The sequence below is a fragment of the Osmerus mordax genome, chromosome 13 (genome assembly GCF_038355195.1).
Source record: "Osmerus mordax isolate fOsmMor3 chromosome 13, fOsmMor3.pri, whole genome shotgun sequence".
Classification (NCBI taxonomy): Eukaryota; Metazoa; Chordata; class Actinopteri; order Osmeriformes; family Osmeridae; genus Osmerus; species Osmerus mordax.
Genome location: NC_090062.1, coordinates 10,971,806 through 10,994,855, shown reverse-complemented (window position 1 = coordinate 10,994,855; position 23,050 = coordinate 10,971,806). Strand labels below are relative to the sequence as shown.

The 23,050-nt window shown below is 46.9% G+C and overlaps 2 protein-coding genes across 2 annotated transcripts; both read left to right on the top strand.

Annotated features, from left to right (window-relative positions):
• Nucleotides 1-392: 392 nt before the first annotated feature.
• LOC136954964 (cytochrome P450 2D3-like) lies at nucleotides 393-2,838 on the top strand. Its single transcript, XM_067248500.1, has 8 exons — nucleotides 393-525; nucleotides 706-858; nucleotides 1,028-1,188; nucleotides 1,466-1,639; nucleotides 1,724-1,862; nucleotides 1,938-2,125; nucleotides 2,261-2,402; nucleotides 2,517-2,838. Exons 1-8 carry the CDS (start codon nucleotides 498-500, stop codon nucleotides 2,708-2,710), a joined length of 1,179 nt encoding a protein of 392 aa, XP_067104601.1. The 5' UTR covers nucleotides 393-497; the 3' UTR covers nucleotides 2,711-2,838.
• Nucleotides 2,839-10,946: 8,108 nt separating this feature from the next.
• On the top strand, nucleotides 10,947-22,817 carry LOC136954963 (stereocilin). The gene is made up of 29 exons (XM_067248499.1): nucleotides 10,947-11,949; nucleotides 12,441-12,465; nucleotides 12,635-13,217; nucleotides 13,405-13,828; nucleotides 13,862-14,298; nucleotides 14,400-14,462; nucleotides 14,723-14,848; nucleotides 15,012-15,178; nucleotides 15,278-15,464; nucleotides 15,809-15,924; nucleotides 16,007-16,139; nucleotides 16,368-16,550; nucleotides 16,645-16,683; nucleotides 16,776-16,960; nucleotides 17,211-17,343; nucleotides 17,747-17,805; nucleotides 17,952-18,075; nucleotides 18,251-18,333; nucleotides 18,418-18,553; nucleotides 18,876-19,084; nucleotides 19,281-19,371; nucleotides 19,496-19,667; nucleotides 19,858-20,027; nucleotides 20,186-20,341; nucleotides 20,482-20,624; nucleotides 20,922-21,070; nucleotides 21,365-21,462; nucleotides 22,304-22,451; nucleotides 22,729-22,817. The coding sequence occupies exons 1-29, from the start codon at nucleotides 10,947-10,949 to the stop codon at nucleotides 22,815-22,817; spliced, it is 5,631 nt and encodes a 1,876-aa protein (XP_067104600.1).
• Nucleotides 22,818-23,050: the final 233 nt, after the last annotated feature.

Below are 23,050 nucleotides of genomic sequence, written 5' to 3'. Positions count from 1 at the left end.
GACAGTTAGCAGGTTTTAGTGCTAGTTTATCTGTCATACTTTGTCTCTTTTAATATCTGTACAATATTAGAGAATTGCTCTACTGCTTTTGTACTACACAATCTCAGATCTGTAAAAAGTGCCATATTATATAGTAGAACAAGTTCACAGGGTTGAGAAGTCTGTAGTCTACCTGTCCCTCCCTCCTTCTCTGCATTCCAGATCTTCAGTCTCATTCTTAAACTATGGTATCTGTAAATACTTACTAAAGGAGAACCCCCGAGAGACTATCAGTTTAGATAGTAGTACAAAGTCCAGAGTTGAGTAAAGTTCATGTTTTCATGACACAACTCTGTCTGTATCCCTCCCTTCCTCCGTTCTAGCTATCACAGCGCTATGGCAAGATCTTCAGCCTCTACTTGGGTTCGAGGCCTGTTGTGGTGTTAACGGGCACAGAGATTATCCGTGAAGCACTGGTCACACGCGCCGCTGAGTTTTCTGGACGCCCAGATAACCTCATGATTAGCCACATAACAAAGGGCAAAGGTAAAGACTGGCAGCCTGCACTGGCAACTTGGAGGAGTTTTATATTAGTACTAATTAGATAGTAAGTTTATTATTCTCAATGGACAAAGAGAAGACAAGGCTGCCCAATAACCCTTGTGCTTATACTTTTTTGTGCATGTACTTTGTTTTATGTGTATACTTTGTGTGCTTGTGTGTCAGGGGTCATCCTAGCAGACTATGGTCCGAGCTGGAAGGAGCACAGACGGTTCGCTCTGTTTACGCTGAGGAACTTTGGTCTAGGGAAACGCTCCATGGAAGAACGTATCCTAGAAGAAGTGTCCCATATCAGCGCTGAGCTGGAGTCACATGATGGTATAGTGTCCCATTCAACCGTTCAACACACACAGATACAAACTCTCTCTCTCAAAAACACACACTTACAAAGAGAGATACACTTATACACACACACTTGATATCTGTCAAGTGTGATGATAGTTTGGTCATTGTTTATTGAACAGTAATGCTTGTTCTTGCTGGACAGGGCGATCCATGGACCCTCAGGTGTTGTTCCACCAAGCTGCATCCAACATCATCTGCTCTCTTATATTCGGGGAGAGATTTGAGTGGAAAGACCCCGTCTTCATCACCTTGATCAAGGGGATGCAGGAACTGACCACGCTGGCCATTGGACCCTGGGCCATGGTCAGTCAAATAACAAGCATTTCCAGTACTGCTGCCACATTAGGATAATGCTACACATACGTCAGGATGAACTTGATTTAGATCACAGGGTACAAAAAAAACAGATACTCACTGGTTTGCTGCTTGCTGTTCTGGTTTACATTGCAATGGACAACCCAGGTAGAACATTTATGAATGAGAGAGAGGTTAGGTGTTAATTTAGGTATGTTCTCACACAAAGATCTACACATCTTCATTATGTCAGTAGTACAGTATTTGCCAGGTGTTTTTGTTTCAGCTCTATGAGATATGTCCTGCCCTGAGGAACCTGCCCCTCCCCTTCAGAAGAGCCTTCACCATCTACAACAACGTCAAAGAACACACCCAGAAGGTTGTGTTGGAACACAAGAAGTCCAGGGTTCCGGGCAAGCCCAGAGACCTCACTGACTGCTACTTAGACCAGCTGGATAAGGTACAGAGTCTGAGAGCGGGAAGTATCCCCTTGTAAACTATGATGGGAAATAAGGAATTTAAATGTATATCTGTCTATGTGCAGACAGCGAATGAAGACTCAACATTTGATGAGACACAGATGATAATATTGCTGCTTGACCTGTTTATAGCCGGGACAGACACCACTTCCACCACCTTCCGCTGTCTCATGATACAGCTCATGAACAACCAAAACATACAGGGTGAATAGACGGCACACACAAACATTCACACCGGTCTCCCACCAAATGTCCCATTCAAATGTGCATCCTCTCCAGAGCGTTGTCATCGGGAGATAGAGGCGGTGCTGGAAGGACGGCCACACCCCTCCTACGAGGATCGGAACGCCATGCCGTACGTCCAGGCCGTGATCCATGAGTCACAGCGCTTTGGTGACATTGTGCCACTCAGTGTGTTCCACTGCACCACCTGCAACACCCAACTGCAGGGGTTTGAGCTGCCCAAGGTCACCGAGTCCACACCCCCTTCCACCTAGTTTCAAAATCAATGTACTTTATCTTTTGTTAAAAGTGCCATATTTAGCGCTCGGTTGTGTTATATCTCTTTCTGTCTCAATCTTTCTCCCTCTCCGTCTCTCCAGGGTACAACAGTAATCCCTAACTTATCCTCAGCGCTGCATGAAGAGAGCCAGTGGAAGTTCCCTCACGAGTTCAACCCTGAAAACTTCCTCAATGAAGACGGGGAGTTTGTAAAGCCAGATGCCTTCATGCCTTTCTCAACCGGTGAGAGAGGGAAAGAGAGTAAATAAAACGATATAAAGATAGACGAAAACAAACAGGTAGAGTGAAAGATTAAATCTCTGTTCTGTAAGTGCTGTTTGTGTATGTGTTCCTCAGGTCCACGCGTGTGTCTAGGCGAGGGTCTGGCACGCATGGAGCTCTTCCTCATCACGGTGACCTTGCTCCGTCAGTTCCAGTTTGTCTGGCCCAAGGATCAAGACACCCTGGACCCCAGTACCATCTTTGGGGCAGTGCAGTCCCCTAAGCCCTACCACATGGGAGTGCGTTTCAGGAAAAGCCAGACAGGGTGAACTGTTTTAGAGGTGGAGAACTTGTACTTGTAATGCCGCTACCCAGATTTTCCTGTTTGATCCAGACTTTCAGGTATGAAGAAAGGATCAGTTTTGTGTCACTGGATTGTAATTTGCAGATAGATTATTGGCAGAATAAAGATACTAGATGAAAATAATGTTTGTTTTTGTGCTTTTTCTTTCTTGGGCCTGTCCTGTCAAAGGCAAAAAAAAAATATTTGTCTCAATACTCTTGTATTTAGATTGGACATAGATTTCATTTTGTATACTTAACATTAACAGCATTTAGGAAATGACGTTGTCCTCATGTCGTCCAATGAGGGTTGATCTCACTTGTACAAATCTATTGATAATTACTGTATATGGTCAATTAATATTTCCATGAGTAAACATGTTTCACACAAGAATTTATTTGACATATTCCTAAATAAGATAAAATAATAGAAGTAAATATTCCTGATGCATATTTTTAACATGTAATACATTTACATGGAACCCATCTATAGTACATGTTACATATTGTATTATTACGTAGATACTATGTAGGAGAGTGTTTCCTACAGAAACTAATCTGACCACTTTTTGACACATAAGAAGTTGAGCTTCTCCTTGCAGTCCCTGGTCCCCCAGTGCTCTTCTTCCTTGTCCAGGGTCCCACAGTGGAGGTACTGGGCAGGGCAGAAAGGCATCTCCCCCGCAGGCCAGTCCTGGTATTCCATTTTATCTCCATTCACCCACAGCCACTGACCAGCCAGGAAGCGCAGACCGGTCCACACCTGGCTGGTCTGGGCCTCTGAGGTTGTTTTCTTGGCCGAATTTTGCACATCCTCAGAGAACAAACTGGGGAGGTCCTCATACTGATCTCTGCAGTACTCCAGGGCCTCCTCCCATGTCCTGTTCTCCTTCACCAGGACCAGATCAGACTCATAGCAGAAAAATGAGTGTTTTGTATCGCATTTGTAATTAAAAGCTATATTGTTCCACAATGCAACACAGCTGTAATTGCCTCCAGAGTAAGTAGGCTGAAAAGTAGCCTGAAAAGTAGCCCATGTTATGGCCAAGGGTAAGCGCCCGCGTCCTCCAGACCACTTCCACTTTGAACCGTCTGCAATGTCCTTATGTAGACCAATCCAAGCATTGACACCATTTCTATTGCCACTAATTGTGTTCAGTCGATCTGCATTTTCTGCGTTGTTGACATAGGACAGGTCAGTGTGTTTCTCTCTGCAGTAGCGCTGGGCTTCATACCAGGTCTTTGCTTCAGCCACGTAAATATCTTTCCTGTACAAGCTGCACACCAGCCCACACAGAGCCGTGACGAGGAGCCCTGCGAAGCTGCTCTTCCTCCCCATCTTGTCCCACTGCCCAGTCCCTGTAGAGTGTACTCAGTCCTACAAGGCTTTTAATATTGGATTGAAAAAAAGGTCAGTAATATGTAAACAATGTATCCATACAGCCAACCAGCACAAGGTATATGTGCTCTGACCTCTGAAGGAGAGACCAGTCAAATAGCATGTAGTCAAATGGCCTTTCTTATATTTCATGTCCTCACACTATCGCTTACCTTTTGGTCTTCATAGGTGTGTAGATAGCAGTGCAGATATGGATTTGGTTTGGGATTTATGCTTGGAAAACATGTTCTGCTAAAGGGAATTGAACTAAGAAATCTCTAATCCAAAGAATATAGAGTAAATAATCTTTAGTCTGAAATACCAGGGCTAGAACTTCTTGCATTACATGTTTGCATTTCTTAAGGAAAAAAATACATGTTTTTTTGTCATTACTCTTGCAACTTGCCCCAGGACTTTCCGGATTACTTTCTTGCATAAGTTACACTGAAAGTAATTCAACACATGATTTAGGCTACAAAGAAAAACGTCTTTCTGGAGCATGTTTACTTTGTTCAGTCTTCATTTGTTTAGAAGACATCGAGGCAATTTGACTAACTCTGTCACATGTAGTCAAATGGCCTTTCTGAACTTGTAAATTATAGCCACATTTGTTTAGGTCATTTGTCAGGTTTATGACTTTGTCTCCCTCTCTATGCCTCTTTGTCGCCTTTCTTGTTCTCGTCTTAATATTTACACAAATTCATGAATGTATATATTGGATGGTGTGTGTATTTGATGAAAAGTATCATCATATCACAGAGGCCCTTCTGTGCTGGCACACTCTTGAGAAAGGGCCTTGACTTAGATTGCCTCTCCCCTGCTAACCCAGCTGCCACAAGACTAATCTATTAAATAGCCTAACTTTGATCAAATTTACATCACAATTACCTTAATGTCAAAGAGAAAAATGTATATGGTATGAACAAAAAATGAGACGGACCCAAACAACAAGGGTGTACACTTCTGTTCACATCATATTTCATCAGTAGATGTTTTTATTGGTTTTCGTGCTTTGATACCAGGTTTCACAGGTGAGGTACAGGTTTTTTGATTGGTCGACTGGGTCTTCATATTAGCAGAGACAGAGCCAGGTGTATTCCACACTGACTAGCCACCAGGTCAGGATGGAGAGAAAGGGTAGCTTCACCATGCTTCTCATCACTGCCCTGTTAGTGCTGGTATCTGCTCTCAAGGAAGAAGAGCACTGGGGACCAGGGACTTCAAGGAGAAGCTCAACTTCTTATGTGTCAAAAAGTGGTCAGATTAGTACAGATATACTGTACTATGCATTTCTGTAGGAAACATGATCATAAGTATCTTTGAGAATATCTATAGATGGGTTGCTGTTACTGGGTTTCAAACTGTTTGGTCTTTGTGTCAAATATAATTTGATTGTGTAGATTAAATATGCATACTGACATATTAACAGACTGTAACTGTAATTGTCCTTTACCCTTTCTTAAAGAGTTTTATTTGAGGATAAATACCCTAATACACTATCTTGTGTTTTGCTCATTAAATCTTTTTAATTGAACGTTTTTGCTGTCCCCTAGTGGTGCAATTCTCTTCATACCCAACAACACTTTGACTTAGGCCAAATCCCAATACTACCCCTTACCCCTACCCCTTACCCCTAGCCCTTAGTTTACCCCTAGCCCTTATGTCTCGAAACTGAGGGGTAAAACTCATTTCATAGGGTTGTGATCATATGGCTGTGATGCCCAGCAACAGCAATGTTGCTGGGCATCACCAAGACGCCACTTGGTTACGGTTCGATGTCTCCAAAGCAAGTAGTGTTATGCACTGATATCAAACGTAATTCGTTTGAAATTCGCTGCTAATGGAGTTTAATTAAAACTGTAGACATGCATGGAGTCCATTCAAGGCTAATCAGAGAAATGCTGGACTGTTGTGCAAATCAGCAATGTAACGTTAGCGCAGCAAACTAGCGATTTTTAGAAATGTTTCAATTAAAAACATCCGACATCCTAAGTCTCCCGGAAGTTCCGGGAGAATCAGGGTTTTTGCAGGTTGGGATGTGTAGAACATGGTTGCAAATACAAATGTATAGGACTGTGTAGAACACAAAACAAGACTGTCATAATTTTTTAATCAATTATTTAAGCCGAAAATATTACATTTATGGGACTCTGGATGATCTGTCCGCCATTGTTGCAGGTAGCGCAGTATTCACATACCCCTACGTTTCAAGTGAGCTCCTGACCTTACTTGGTTGGGAGTATACCACTTTGTCTTAGCCCTACCCCTAGCTCAAAAAGAGTATTGGGACACCACTTACTCTCACGGGAACGCGCAAAACTAAGGGCTAGGGGTAAGGGGTAGGGGTAAGACAGAGTATTGGGATTCGGGCCATACTCTATGATACTACACCTTTGACAGGATAATCAACTCTAAAGCTACAGAGAAGGCAGAGAAAACCCCAAGAAAACATGAGACCTAAACAGAGTATTTTAAATGTTTTAATTTCTTTTAAGACTACAGAATCTATAGATAACGGCATAGCATACAAATGATGGCCAAACAAAGCTAATTTAGTACGCAATAGGTTGTTAACATAAACTTAAAGTTTGAAAAAGTTAAAAAGAGAATCTATTATCAACATTATACAAGTATATAGTAATCTACAATGGTGTCTTAATGAAAATATGAATGTGTCCTCTAACTGGAGGCATAAACTACTTTAACGATAGATTTACAAGCATATTTAGTTCCACTTCCCTGTCTTAATTTTTTTTTACACATAAGAAGTTGAGCTTCTCCTTGCAGTCCCTGGTCCCCCAGTGCTCTTCTTCCTTGTCCAGGGTCCCACAGTGGAGGTACTGGGCAGGGCAGAAAGGCATCTCCCCCGCAGGCCAGTCCTGGTATTCCATTTTATCTCCGTTCACCCACAGCCACTGACCAGCCAGGAAGCGCAGGCCGGTCCACACCTGGCTGGTCTGGGCCTCTGAGGTTGTTTTCTTGGCCGAATTTTGCACATCCTCAGAGAGCAAACTGGGGAGGTCACTGTCCTGATCTCTGCAGTACTCCAGGGCCTCCTCCCACGTCCTGTTCTCCTTCACAAGGACCATTTTAGGCGTCTCCTGGTAGCAGACAAACTTTATTTTGATATTGCATGGTAAATCATACCAGGGTCCATCTGCTCCTGCGCTGCCACAGTCCTCTTTACCCATATGATTGTTAGGCTCGCCAGGTTTCCAGACGGTGAATGTAGATGTCCTGCGTCCAGACCAGTACCAAAGTGTATGGTTCTTGGTGTCTCTGTGGATACCAATCCAGACCCAGGCCCCATTACCAAGAGCAGAGACGTGGTTGGCTTCTTCCTTGGTGCGGATGAAGGCCAGGTCGGTGTGGTGGCTTCTGCAATGTTGCTGGGCATCATTCCATGATGCTGGTTCTGTTACAAGGAAGTACTCTCTTTGTAGAGCAGATACCAGCACTAACAGGGCAGTGATGAGAAGCATGGTGAAGCTACCCTTTCTCTCCATCCTGACCTGGTGGTCGACCAATCAAAAAACCTGTACCTCACTTGTGAAACCTGGTATCAAAGCACGAAAGCCAATAAAAACATCTACTGATGAAATAGGATGTGAACAGCATATGGTGTGTGTATTACTTACATCATTTGCATATGTTTTACATGGGAAGTGTACACCCTTGTTGTTTGGGTCCGTCTCATTTTTTGTTCATACCATATACATTTTTCTCTTTGACATTAAGGTAATTGTGATGTAAATTTGATCAAAGTTAGGCTATTTAATAGATTAGTCTTGTGGCAGCTGCGACAAAGAGGCATAGAGAGGGAGACAAAGTCATAAACCTGACAAATGACCTAAACAAATATGGCTATAATTTACAAGTTCAGAAAGGCCATTTGACTACATGTGACAGAGTTAGTCAAATTGCCTCGATGTCTTCTAAACAAATGAAGACTCTGAACAAAGTAAACATGCTCCAGAAAGACGTTTTTCTATGTAGCCTAAATCATGTGTAGAATTACTTTCAGTGTAACTTATGCAAGAAAGTAATTCGGAAAGTCCTGGGGCAAATTGCTAGAGTAATGACAAAAAAACATGTATTTCTTTCCTTAAGAAATGCAAACATGTAATGCAAGAAGTTCTAGCCCTGGTATTTCAGACGAAAGATTATTTACTCTATATTCTTTGGATTAGAGATTTCTTAGTTCAATTCCCTTTAGCAGAACATGTTTTCCAAGCATAAATCCCAAACCAAATCCATATCTGCACTGCTATCTCCACACCTATGAAGACCAAAAGGTAAGCGATAGTGTGAGGACATGAAATATAAATGCTACTTGTTGCGCCCTCTCAAATCCGCTCTCAGTTGCATCTGAAGGTTGAAAGCCTAGGTTGAAAAATATTTGATCTCTTCTCTAGCGCCCTCTGTGAGCTGAAAGAGGAAGAGAGAGAAAGAGAAAGAAAGAAAGAGAGAGAGAAAGAGGAAGAGAAAGAAAGAGAGAGAGAGAGAGAGAGAGAGAGAGAGAAAGGTGGTGTATTTAGTTTCTCATTGAATATTCCTATGGCCAGCAGAGCCCTGCCGTGCTGAGTGACTGCTGTTCCCCGCAGCATCAATAATACAAGAGGAAGTTTTTGTCCCTCCACAGGCCACTGGGACAGGCAGCTCAGGGGCCGAGGGGGGCCCTTTCACTCAGCCCTCTAGGGTTTCAGTGCCGGCAGACAGCAGTCTGACACCAGGGAGCCTGCCTTGGTGGCCCTGCACAGGGCCTGATTGTGTGGCCAGAGTGAGAGGGGACCAGGGGGAGGAGGGGTCTGCACAGTGACAGGCCACAGAGACATGCTGGCCGAGGCTGCAGGGTAAGACTATACCCCCTCCGACTCAGCGCCCCTGGATGAGGCCCAGCTGAGGGACAGCTCAACAGAGGACTAGTCAGTGGGAGCTAACAGACATGAGAATGGGATGGATGGCCTGGGTGTGATTGGTGTCATCCAGATTTGCACCCTGCTTGAGCAGCTAGCTGACAGTTAACGTAAATGATTGCTAGGAACACGTTTCCAAATTGTAATCTTGTGTGATTCCAAAATCAGTGAGTGGCTGGGCCTACTAGAGCTTTCATGGATAAATTGGTTTGAAAAGCAATAATTGTGATACATAGATTATCAGTTGATAATGCGCTTTACTCTGTGGTATAGGAATTAAGGTTATATTTCCCCAGCTTGAGCTGTGCCCACTGTCCACTTCCTGACCGCTTTCTCAGTTTCACTCAAAAAACAAGATGAAGAGAGGATGACAGTGAAATATGATTCAGCTGTGGCTGTGGTCAATCTCTCGCCTTCAGCTCAACCCTGGATACCTGGAGGGCAACACAAGCAGAGGCAGAGGAGAGAGCAGGGGGGAGGGGCAGAGAGGGAGAGAGTGAAATAGAGAAGGGCAAGGAGAAAGGGGGAAAGTGTGAGAGACAGAACGAGAGAGGAGAGATGGGCCATCATATAAACTTCTGTTAATGACCATTGACTATCTTCTGGTTATGGATAGGCTCAAGTCAAAGGAGATTTCAGGGATATGAACTAATTGATCAATCTTGGTAAGATATGCATTTTTTCTCCTATTTTGAAATTTGAACTTTATCAATACCAGTTCTAGTTGTAGTAACATTCAGAATTAGGATGAACCATTGTCTGTTACATAACCAATTATTAAAACAATTTATGTGCCAATAATGTACAACATCCTGTAAATTAAGTCAGAAAATATGTAATACACTTACAATTCTTGTGTTGCATATTGTCTCACAGTTGTACACAGTTTTTCTTACAAACAATACTTATGCGATAGAAGAGATAATGAGAAATAAATGTTTGGTCAGGTGGTCAGGTGACAATGGCTGGTTATTAAGGTTTCATGTCCACTGGGCAGCAGACCTGCATGTTATTTGTAAATAAATACAGTTTTTGAAACCCACTTCAATAAAACCAATACATCAGTCCCTTAAGTTTAAACTTAAGGGACGCAAACCTCAATTACTTTCAAATACTCTGATGAAGTAATGGATCCTTGTAACTGACCCAGGTGAGACACTCTACTCCCCACGTCCACCCGTTCACCAAGGCTGACGGGGATGGGACTCATCCTTCCTACCTGACAGACGGATATGACATCACAAACACACAGACTCCAGGCTTGTTCACACACTGTCATCAGAAGTCGTCGTCATCAGTCCATTATGGTCTCCTGTTAATATTGACGTGGGTGTGACACGACGTGTGATACAGACCTGGGATCATTCCAGACCCAGACCCAGACAAAAGGACAGGGGTCCCTGGAGGATCTATGTTGATCCAGTCCAGCGACATCTTAGTGGCCTAGTGTGGAAGGCCCTTCAGCGGGCAGGTGGGACCTCACCGTGCCGTCCTTCCCCCTGGCTCAGAGATGGTAGGGCAGGCTCCCGGCAGGGCCCAGGGAAGAGCTTTGGGTCTCTTTTTCATGGTGTTGTTGGTTCTACTGGGACTGGCATGTGCTGATGACACTGGTAAGACCACTCCAACCATCCAGCCACAATGTCTCACATCATAATGCATGGTGTTGGTATTATCGTTTGGTAGTATCATATGGAAAATGACCATGATTTGATACACACACTTATTTGTTCTAAACCACATCAAAATGTCTCACTTCATCAGTTTTTCTCATTTTCTTCACAAGGAACCAACAGAGAAGAACAGAGACAGCCCGTTCTGAAGGAGCTGGTGTCGTTATGGCGCAAAGGAGGGGGGTGGTACCCCCGAGGTGATCCCCCACTCCCTGAGAGAGACTCTAAACAGCAGGTCCACACCGTGGTGAGGGGCATCATGGGGGGCCTGAAGACCTTGGGCCTCCTGCCCAGCAACAGCCTGGACCTCCCCTCCCTCAGCAAGCCCATTGACAGGCAGCGTTTATCGGGCTTCCTCTACAACATCTCCCTCTACCTCCAGGAAATGGGTGCAGAGCTGGAGGAGCGTCAGCCTGCCTCTGACGAGGAGCAGCTGTGGGAGAAAGTGCTGCAGTCCTTCCTCCAGTCAGAGGGCGGTGGTGCTCTGGGCCAGTGGGATGGGAGGGTGCCCCCCAGGCCTAGCATGAGGCTCCAGGACTGGTTCCTGTCCCTGAGAGGCAGCCCCCACTGGGACGTCCTGCTTGGGCTTCTCCAGAGCCTGCTGGCCCTATCTGAACGGCAGCCACAGCGCCCCGTCATGGCCTTTCTGTCCCAGAACTGGCGGACGGTGAGCGCTGTGATGGAGGCGGCCCTACAGGCGCTTGTGGGCGGGACGTACGGCCAGGCCAGTGCAGGCCTCCAGGGGTTCATCTGCGCCCTGAAGGGACGCATTGACTGTACCTTCAGCGTCAGCTGGCTGCAGCAGCTCCTGCGCTTCATGGAAACCAGGAACTGGAAGCCTGTGATTGATCTCCACCCTGCAGGGATGAGCGGGGATTCTGGCCAGGGCTTGTCTGCTTTCGGACGCCTGAAGCCCTTCATCCTACCCCCAGAGATGTTGAAGGAGGAGGGGCTTGTTGGAAACACCTCCCTGGGCAGCGCCACTGGGGACTTCGGGGAGGAGCAGAGCTCAATACAAACATTACTCTTGCAGATTTTATCCCGCTCTGGTGGAGCGGAGAGGGCAGGCCAGCTGGCAGAGAGGAACCCCGCCTTACTGCAGGGATTGGATGGTCTGAGGCGTGGGCTGCTGCACAGAGTTGGCAGCTCAGTCTACAGCAACCTGCGGAAAAAGGTGTCGCGGGTCACCATGGTGCTGCTTGATGATGTCAGCAGTATAGTGGAAGTGCCACACCCCAATCATCAAGGGAGGTGCTCAGTGGGTGAGTCCATGTTGCTAGGACAGTGGGGTGATAGACAGTAAAGCACAGCACGTAATGGGAAACCAGTTTTCAACACATGCTGTTTTGTCTGACACAACACCACAACAATAAGCATTGACAAAACATGTATAAGAAGTACTTCTTATATAGTTCTGTACGCTCACACTTTCAAACTTTCTTTTTCAATGTTGAAACTGGCTTTTAAGACATTGGTGCGTGCAATGACGAACGCTGCTTTGTAAATCCTAACTGTTAGTCATTAGGAGGATATGTGTTACCCCATGTCCCCCGGCCCGGCTAATCTCTTCATCCTCTCATTGTTGCCAGTAACTGTATCTCCCCGTCATTGTGAGCTCTGATATGGTGTTACATTAAGATCAATTGTCTGTTTCAAAGGGCCCCCAGTTGGTTTTTCCACCATTCTGCTTTCATCCTCCTCCAACCTCTAATTTCCCATTAATATTTCCTTCTTTCTCTTCATCTTTTCAAAGGGGATCTGAGACAGCTTATCTTATGGTAAGTTATACAGAGGAACAAAGCGTAAAAATACATTAGCTCTGAAATCCCATACCACATCAGACTTCAGAATTAATGCAGGAAATATTTCACACTGTGAAAATCATCGTAGAAAGGAAGCAAGCTCTAACTTCTGAGTCTCTTAACTGCAATGCTCTGTTTTTTGAAGGGGAATCAGGCACAATGTGACTTGGAACAGCCAGGCTCTGGGTTTCAGCTCCCAGGGACTCCCCAGCAGCCCCCCCTTCTTGTCCTGCCCCCCTGACACCACGGGAGGGGGCCCTAGACCCCCTCTACCCCGTTCTCGTCCTAGACCAGCCTGGTCTCCTCGCAGGATCAACAAACTAAAACATCCCCAGACCTCGCCCCATGCCCCCCGGCGCTCCCGGCTCTTGCAGCCCCAGGCAGAGGCAGCGGAAGGGGACTTCAGCCACCCAAGTGAGGATTGGTACTCTACGTCAGCGGAGATCCTGGAGGCAGCGTGCAATGCTTCCATCCCAGGGCTCACAGGGGTCTCCAACTTCACAGTGTTCCTCTACTGTAATCTGTTCGACGGGGATGAAGGGGCGACAGACCCGGTGATGGGCCAGGTAGGATCAGACCTTCACGCCACCTGCTCGGACGCTGCCTGGTATCTGTCCGCGGCCGAGGAGGACTTCCTGTGGGTCCACATCTGCAGCGAGTTCTTTGCCCACGAGTTCAACAACACCGTGTGTGCCAACTCCTCTTTCTGGCTGCAAAGAGCCCATCAGGTCAGACAGTACCTTCACAGCACACTATTCCTCCTTTATTTATCATAAGTCACTAAATCCTTTGTTATTTTACAGTCCTATGATATATACCTGTGATAGGTTCCCATGATCCTCTGTGCTTTACTCTCAGACTTCTTACTCTTAACCCATGGTGGTCGGTACTGTGCTCTGTCTTGGCTGTTGGCAGGCTGTGCTGATGAAGGACTACCACTACTTCAACCAGTCTAGCATAGATGACCTGTGTGTGCAGCTGTCTGAGGAGGGGGAAGAAGCTCCTGGTCCCGACGAGGCCTGCCTGGCTCAGCTAGGCAGCAGGTCCCTCAGCGCCCACGACTTCAGGAGATGCTTCCTGCCCAACAACTCTGCCCTGATCTTGGCCTTGTGTGGCAGAGAGTCCCGTGATGCCCCTCCTCCCCTGCCAGAGGGCAGCTGGGCAGCAGAGTACTGTTCCAGAGTCCACAACTCCTCCCACATGCAAATCCCAGGAGAGGGCACTTGTGACTACAGGAAATGGCCCCTGCAGCATTTCACTAACTCCACCCTGCTGGAGCTTTGTGGGAGTACCCAGGAGTTCAGAGAGTATATCTGCCACAACGTCTCCATCTACCGGCGCCTGCTCAGACGCCTGCCGCAGCTCCCTCAAGTCTGCGCCGACCTGGAAGAAGAACAGGAGGGCAGGAAGTGCTTCCTGCAGCGGTTCTTTGACATGCTCCCGGCACGGTATGACTTTGACACGTCCCAACTGTGTGTGAACCCGGGCCCTCTGCTGACGGAGGCCCTGCATAAGCTGAGCGTGTGCGAGGTGGAAGGGGGGGAGCGTGAGGGGTGGGTGGGGGCTGTGGAGTACGTCCTGAGGCTGCTGGACTTCGTGGTGGGGCTTTCAGCAGGACTGGAGGAGGGGGAGGGGGAGGTGAGGCAGGGGCTAGGCCAGGCCATCCTTCTCTCCAGTCTCCGCGACAATGCCTCGTTCTGGGCCACACTGCGCCCAAACGCCTCGCTCAGCATGCTCCATACCGTGGGGGTGTTCCTGCGCAAGGAGCAAAACGCTGCCCTCAAAGAAGACCTGCTCAGCTGCTTCAGTGTGAGTTTTAAAGCTTCTTGTTCTCTCTCTGTTACTCTCTGTCTCTCTCACACACGCACACTAACAACGAACATTAAAGTGAAACTCTTTCCTCATGACAGCCAGTACTCTGGGACCTCATTCAGAGAGAAGACAACTCCTCTGCCCTCAGGGTCCTAATGCAGGTACGGTACTGAAACATTCATATCACTAACACACAATGATACGCTCCTAGGCACTGAGGTTTAATCCCAGTCGCTCACATATAGTTTGAAGAAAGTCACTTAAGTAAGTCAAGTGCCTGTCAATGTGGTTAACATTAACAGTGCAGTTTCCCTTTGGGGAAGGAAGTACAACTCGACTCTTCCTGAATGACATACCAGTAAGCACATCTTTCTTAGATGGTTATATTTCATATGCAGTACCAGCTGTACCGTCTGTGCAGGAGTACCTACAGATGCCCGGAGAGAGTATCCGGACGTTGGTGATGTCAGCAGAAAAAGATGCGGTGAAGAGATTCCTGTCCCACATGCACCAGAGCTGGGACCAGCTGCGGGTCGAACCTGCTCAGGTGATGTGTCTTCTGTAACTAAGTCTCTAGTTGCTGGAACATCTCCAGATACTCTATCAAGGGTCATGTCCGCTGGGAAATATGAATCTTTCATAAGTAATGATGTGACCATAGCTTTGTCCTATCCTGCCCAGTCACTGTATCTCTTGTTCTCCTGCCTCAGGACTCTAAAAAGGAGCTGCAGGCAATGGAGACCATGACGGCTGCCTTCATTCACAAGTTTCCACGTGTGACCCCTGACCTCTTTGTCGACCTATCACAGTTCATCCCCTTCATGTCGGTCTCTGACATAATGAGCTTTCCTGCCTCCCTGATGGTGAACGACAGCGTGTGAGTGGCTAGGGAGACTTCCAACACACAAATTCACAGTATTAATCATGTCAGCGTGTCATCATGTTGACTGCGTCTGTGTGGTATGTGGGTGGACAGGCTGATGGCCATACGTGACAACAGCTCCCAGATGAAGTCTCTCCAGAAACAGGCATTTGTCAAGAGGCTTCTGCAGTCCAGCATGGTGGGAGATGTCCCCTCCTGGCCACCATACTTTCTCCGCTCCATCCTCCCACTGCTCCCCCACCTCCCACTCAGTCATTTCCGACAGCTGACTTCACAGCAGGTCAGACACAGATGCAGCTCCTTGATGTAACGATTTTACACCACTGAAACAAGATCGCCTTCTCCAGGGTGGACAGGTGATATCAGTAGGACTGACATCCACCATTCACTCAGAGCCCTGAATGCTGCTTTTTCTTTTCACGTCCCTTGATCAAATCAGTAAATAGAACTGAAATAGGAAAGTGACAGATTAGCCCTTTACAATGTGTTTGAAGATTTAAGTTTGTGTGGGGGATGGAACGTTAGGGGTAAGATGTTAGATGTTATGATCAAAGGAGCTGAGTTAGTTAGGGTTAGTTAGGGTTTTAGTATTATTGCTTCCTTCAACATATGTTCCACCTTCAGCTTGGTCCCCTGGTGGAGTTGCTAGGCAACAGCAGCCTGGACGGCACCCGGGGTCGCCATGTTCTCCGGAGTCTGTTCAGCAATGGGAGGAACCTCACCAGTGATGACGTTCTGAGGTACATTCTCCGAAACAATGTCAGAAACAGTTATGGGGAGATATGTCCCCGACAGAGAGATGAGGAACGTCTTTCTCCACAGGCTGGGGGTCCTGGCGTGTTACTTGAACCCAGATGACCTGCGTCCGTTCCTCCACACAGCACCAGCATCCTGGGCCCTGTGGCACCAGCTGGCTCAGTGTGTGACTGATGGACTCGTCAGTGCCACAGGCAGGGTGAGCCCAACAAACACATACACATACCGTACTAGAGACTGTGTCCTCCCATACAGCACCATGTTAGCATGCCACAGCGTTCATCTCAATGACCTCTCTAAGCCTTCCTTGTCTATATACAATCTAGACTTGCGTGTTGGGCTCCAGCCCTATTAAAAAAAAACTCAGTGGGCATCATAGCCATACTATCTTGTCGACACACTTGAAACCAGCTGATCCTGTGTGCAGATGTCCTACTGGCTGGTCCAGGTGATCCAGCCACTGAATGCCAGCACCCTGCCTCCTCCAGCCCTAGCCACACTCAAGGGGCTGCTGCCCCAGCTAGGGGCCTCCTTTCTTCAGTCACTCTCCTCATTTCAGCTCCTGGAACTGCTCACACAACCAGGCCTGCCCACATATCCTCCGGCACAGGTTGACAACTCTATAAAAAAACAGCAAGCAGTACAAAACCTCTTACAGGACATATATAATTTTTTTGGGTTTCATATTAACTTTCTGTTGGCAGGCTTTTCAGCTTCTATCAAAAATTTCACAAGACACCAATGTAAGTTTAATTTCCCCTCTTCATTTTTTTTAAGTATCACCAACTGTTTGTCTCACTGAGCCATGTTTCCATGGTTACTCTCTCCCTGGCAGCTGACCATGGACACCCTGTGCAGGCTGGAGCCAATACTCCTGGGCCAAACCCCTTCTGCACTGGGAGGTCTGCGCTGGTCTGAGATCAGAGCAGCCACACAGTGCCGATGCTGGAGAGGCTTACTGGCTGAACTGAAGCCTGCCCACAGAGCCATCCTTCACAGAGCACTGCAGGAGGTGGGACCGCTCTCAGCTTTCTCTTCCAGGAGATTGTTTCCACTCCTCTCTGTCTGCCCTGTTCATTATGCATCCATTGCATTCGCTCCCTGTCTGTCACCGGTGTTTGTTGGCAGGCTTTAAGCCCACTGATGACAGATGGATAAGTCGTTTTGGTGGTATGGGTTAAAGACATTGATAGTACATAAACATCAACAAACGGTTCTGAATTCAGCAGTTTATGTCATGTTTTATTCATTCCCAGGTCCTGGGCACCAGCTTGGGGAATAAAACCCTGCAGCTGCAGTGTCTCCTGCCGTTCATCCCCCTGAGGCAGCTGGAGGAGCTAGATGTGGAGACAGTCCTGGGGGATATCAACCTGTACAGAAACCTGCCCTGGTCTCACCAACAGGTACACAGCCCCCCCCACCCTCCGCCCACCCCAGCCTGCTCCATCTGGATGCAATCACACAAGGCATGCACACCTATGGCTCAGACTTCCAGGCTGCCTCAGAGCTGTGGCTGTCGAAAAGACACGGGTTGCCAGCTTTGATCCAGGCTCTCCTTTATGCCCAAATCATTGGATATGCATCGGAGGAGGCATTCACATTCTCATACTCCATACACATCAACTGCCATCAAGCAAATTGGTTTGCGTGTAGTACAATGGTCTGGAGGGAAAACATCAATTAGTAATGCCTGCCTTAAAGAGATTTTTGTCACAGCCAAGGGTGTATTGGATTGCTTTCGCCACCTGCTCACCCCCCCCCCCCTTCCCCTTCTGTGTGTCTCTCCCTATCTCTATATCTGAATAGGCTCAGATGTTATTCAGGAAAATTCACCAATTTGACAATGTTTCAAGAGCAACAGTGGAGTAAGTCCAATTTTATAATGATCCAATGGTTATTCATACAACTCATTAAACCAATATGGAGTTTCGTAACTAGGTGTCACATGACCAGACATTGATGCTGTCATCTGGTCATAATGTATTCACCCAATCATTTGCTGGGTACACAGAAACCTGGGCCAAATAGCTGGTGGAATGACCTGCGATTGGCTGAGGCTTTGGAACAATGACACCAATTTTTCTGAGTTGCTTCAATTTGTCAGTGAGCTACCTGGAGGGCTCAGACCTGCTTTGGTAAGAAACAAGCAACCCCCGTCTCTTTCTACATCCCCTCATTTCCCTTACCACCTCCATTTGCCCTCCACCTCCTCCTCCAATCAATTATGTTGAGGAGCCTAGGAACTGATGTAGAATTTCAATCTATCCCAACAACAGTATTAAAGTGTTTTAGTGTTTGTTTTGTTAACAGCGGAAATGTCTTGTGGAGGAGTTGAGGAAAGGACAAGAAAAATACCTGGAGGATCTGCCTCCTTGGGTCACAGCTGGACTACCGTAGGAGAATATATATTTTTTTTACCAACAATATCTCTCTGTGTATGCATACCATAATAGTCAAAACTCTGACCTCTGTCCCAGGGTCAAGATGGTAGAGAGCCTCTCGAATGTGTCCCTCAAGGCCATCCTGGATCACATTCAACAGCACTTTGTGACATTCATCCAGATGCCACGTCACAAGCAGACATCTCTGGCAGAGAAGGCCATCACTGTGCTGGTAAAGGAGGATGCTGGTTAACCATTGAAAGCTATAAGAATAGCTCAATATTGTTCTAATGAAAGATATGAATGTGTATGATGGTACCATGTTCTATTCAGTTCGATTCACTTTGTTGATCCTGAAAGAAATTCAAGCAATCAGGTAACAGCATGACCACAATAACAGAATAAATTTAAAACTGATCTCTTTCTCTCATAACAAAACATGAACCACTGAAGGTAACCATCATACAAATCATTCAGCTCCCTAATAACCCCAGTATTTGTAGTGAGATGTGTAATGTGTCTCTCTGGCCCGTGGACTATGTGTTCCTATCCAGAGCTCATCCCATGCCCTAGGTGAAGGGGAGATAGATGGAGCCATGGTGGACCTCCTGGGGCCACTGCTGCCCTTCCTGGACCGGGACACACTGGGCCTGGTGGACCGCGGGGCTCTGGGGCTGAGGCTGGATGAGTTGAGGGGGTATTGCTTGCCCAGGGACACACAGAGGGACATTGCTAACTTGCTGACTGAAAGAGCATTACTAGGGTGAGAGCGGAGGGGGAGAAAGAAAGAACAATTTGAGTCTGGGTCTGAAAATGGGATTGAATAGTAGAGTTGAGTAGAGAGAAAGGCCTGGGATGCTCCTGGGGGTTCTGGTTGTTACTTTCTATTTATAATGAGTTTGTAAGTAAGTTTGTGTGTGTTTGTGCATGTGTTGTATGTATTTGTGTGTGTGCTATAGAGACCCATCTACATGGACGGCAGAAGATGTGGATCATTTAGGCAGGCTGGTGTTCACTCTCTCCCCCAAGCAGATGAACTCCATTCCACTGGTGAGGGAAGAATTACACCAATCACTCCAATCCCTTTTGGACCTCATATTAGAATTCAACACAACCTACCTATGTCGATGCATATGTGTGAGTGTGTGTCTTTGTGTGGTTGTGTGTGTATCAGGCAGTGCTGAGTGTAGACACAGTGGAACAGGTTTTGTCGGGCCAGGGGCACTGGGAGGACAGTGACGTGGGCCAGGCCTGTGTGAGCCGATATGTGGACCAGCACGGCCAGAGAGACAGGACCCTGAGCCTCCTGAGAGGGATTGTTAAAGCCCGGAGCAGGAGGAAAAAAAGTTAGTACCGCTAATTGCATAACAACCACTTTGTTGTATATTCACATCAACAAGGAAAAGATACATTGAGAAACCGTCTCTTTTACAAATGGAACCTGACCACTAAAGGCAAAACAAACTGAATCTCAATAACAGTGTCCACTTCCACCCAGTCATTTAGTCTCATCATGTTACTTTTGGTCTTAATCAGTTCCAGTCCCAAGCTGTGCTGACATCAGAGGCACCTTCCCCTCAGCATGGACAGCCAATCAGCTGAGCCGGATGTCGGGGGAGGAGTTGGCAGAGTGCGTGGAAGTCGTAGGTCAGGACGCCTCGCTCAACCAAGAGCAACGCCGGGCACTGTGGATAAAAATCAGGCAGGTCAGTAACATCGGGAACATCATGACACAGCATTATGTTATTCCTTTTTGCATAAAAAACTAAAGTCTGATGGTAGGGATCAGTAAGATTAACCAGGCTATGGTTCGGTTAAAGTAAGGATTAAAAGGATGCACTGCGCTTGCTGGTTGTGTCTCCAGGGCTATGGTCCAGTGCGAGGCCTGAGGCCAGAGCAGGTGCTAGAGCTGGGCTGCCTCGTTACTGAGCTGGGGGAGAGAGAGCTCCAAGAGGTCAACATCTCAGACCCAGGGCTCCTGGCCCACCTGGGGGCGCTGACGGACTGGAGCACTAAAAAGGTGAAAGGTTTGATGCTGGCACTGATGGGTGAATAAATAGGAGCCTTTGTGTTTTACACTTTGTTCAGATCTGCTCCTTGAGTAGGTCCTAATGTTCCTAGTCTGAACTGGAGGCTGTCACCCCCTGTGTCTTCTTCCAGGTGCGAGCAGCAGTCCTTGGAGTGATGAGGAGACGGAAGCTGAAGATGGACCAGCTAGCAGCCGTCGATATGGCAGTCCTGGGTCACCTGATCTGTGGTTTCAACCCCTCAGAAATCAACAGACTTGACCCCTATAACCTGAGGTCAGTCGGGTTCTTGATCAACATACTATTTTGAGCTCTACTGTATGTAAGTGTATCGTCAGAATGGAGATCGCTTAAAGCATTAGTGAATACATCTAAATCAACATACTGGACATTGATCTTGTTTTATAATGTAATTTGGCCACTCTTTCAACAAAGAAACTTCCATCATGAATTCTATGAGAGCATACCCAGTCCAGACAAGGAAGGAATATAGAAAGAAGGAATGTAGAGAGTGTAGGCTGCTTGGACTCCTTCCCTCTGGTTGTAATGAGTCCTGGGCTTTGTGATTGACAGCCTGGCTGTGTTGTTCCTGAGGGAGCTGGCTTTGCCGTGCTCAGACCAGCAGCTGGAAGCTCTGACTGCTCGTCTGTCCCGCCCTCAGGCCTTTGGTCCTGTCAGTGCCTGGGGCCCAGAAGTCTTCACGGAGATTGGCACATTAGCAGGTACCATGCAAGCATCCTTTCTGTTGACTGTACTTTAAAGGTTTTGTCCCTTGTATTTTCAATGCTTCCTTGGAGTTTTTATAGAACACTACCAATTCAGCTCCCAATAGGGTTCTCCACTTGTGCGATGCCTCAGTTACACATTGAATTAAAAACATGCCTCTCCCCTTCTCTATTTCCCTCCTCTGAATCAGTACTAACAATTCTCCCCTGGTCTGTTTTTCTTTCGTTCCATCCTGTCATTCCCTGTATCTTTACCCTGGTGTGTGTGTCTTCCTCCTCTCCTGGGAGCAGCAGGCCTGGAGGACATGGTTCTGTCTGCCCTGGTGCAGCAGCAGGTGGAGGGACTCACCCCTCAGGCCATCGCCCTCATTTCACCAACCAAGATGTCGGTGAGTGGATCTGTGTGGATCTCAAACAGTGTTTGGAGCTGAACCGGTTCCAAGTAACATAATATAGCGCCATGTTTTGTAAGTATACAATGATCAGTGTGTACCAGGCTGGGTTCAATGCGTGTGTGTATCAGGTTATGTTCAGTGTGTGTTTGTGTGTGTGCCAGGATGTGTTCAGTGTGTATTTGTGTGTGTGCCAGGTTGTGTTCAGTGCTTAGTGTGGGTGTGCCAGGTTGTGTTCAGTGTGTGTTTGTGTGTGTGCCAGGATGTGTTCAGTGCTTAGTGTGTGTGTAACAGGATGTGTTCAGTGCTTAGTGTGTGTGTACCAGGATGTGTTCAGTGCTTAGTGTGTGTGTGCCAGGATGTGTTCAGTGCTTAGTGTGTGTGTACCAGGATGTGTTCAGTGCTTAGTGTGTGTGTAGCAGGATGTGTTCAGTGCTTAGTGTGTGTGTACCAGGATGTGTTCAGTGCTTAGTGTGTGTGTGCCAGGATGTGTTCATTGCTTAGTGTGTGTGTACCAGGATGTGTTCAGTGCTTAGTGTGTGTGTACCAGGATGTGTTCAGTGCTTAGTGTGTGTGTGCCAGGTTGTGTTCAGTGCTTAGTGTGTGTGTACCAGGATGTGTTCAGTGCTTAGTGTGTGTGTGCCAGGTTGTGTTCAGTGCTTAGTGTGTGTGTACCAGGATATGTTCAGTGCTTAGTGTGTGTGTGCCAGGTTGTGTTCAGTGCTTAGTGTGTGTGTACCAGGATGTGTTCAGTGCTTAGTGTGTGTGTACCAGGATGTGTTCAGTGCTTAGTGTGTGTGTGCCAGGTTGTGTTCAGTGCTTAGTGTGTGTGTGCCAGGTTGTGTTCAGTGAGGCCCAGCTGGCGTGGCTGAGTGTGGAGCAGGCGTGGGCGGTGACCGAGGAGCAGTGGGCGGAGCTGGACAGCGGGCAGAGACACGCCCTGGGCTTGGCGCAGTATGAGGGCGACGTTCTCCTGGAGCACAGAGGCAAGAGGAGGCAGAGAGAACAAGAAACAGAACAAGACATAGAGAGAACGAGATACAATTCGATTAGATTGAACTTTCCTGAAATTCAGAGTTCATCTCACATTTGACTGGTTTCTTTCCAGGTGGCACACAAACTAAGCCTTTCTCCTTTAAGATAAGGGTGGCTGCAGTGTGACACTAAACATGTCTGTTACTGTAAAGTCATGCTTCCTAGAGTCAGTATTGTTATTTATTGTAATGGATGTCATTTGATGATGTGTTGTGTCTGTTTCCACAGGGAGGAACTCGGCCCCAAAAGCACAGTCAGCTGACAGTCGCGCTGTGTGCTTATTGGCTCTATGCTGTATGTTATGGCAACTACTGTAAAACCAAGATCAAAACATTTGTATTTATTCATTCCTTGACCCCTTTGTGAAATTGTAACATTTGTACTTAAACAAATAAAGATTCCCTTTTCAACTGTGTTCCACTGGTGTCCTAGACTGAACCTTTTGTGGGAGTAAATTGAAGGTTGTAGGCTAATAGTATGTCAGTCATGTAGCTTACTACTTATGAATGCCCCATGAAAACACTGTAACCTTCCATTTACTTCCACACCT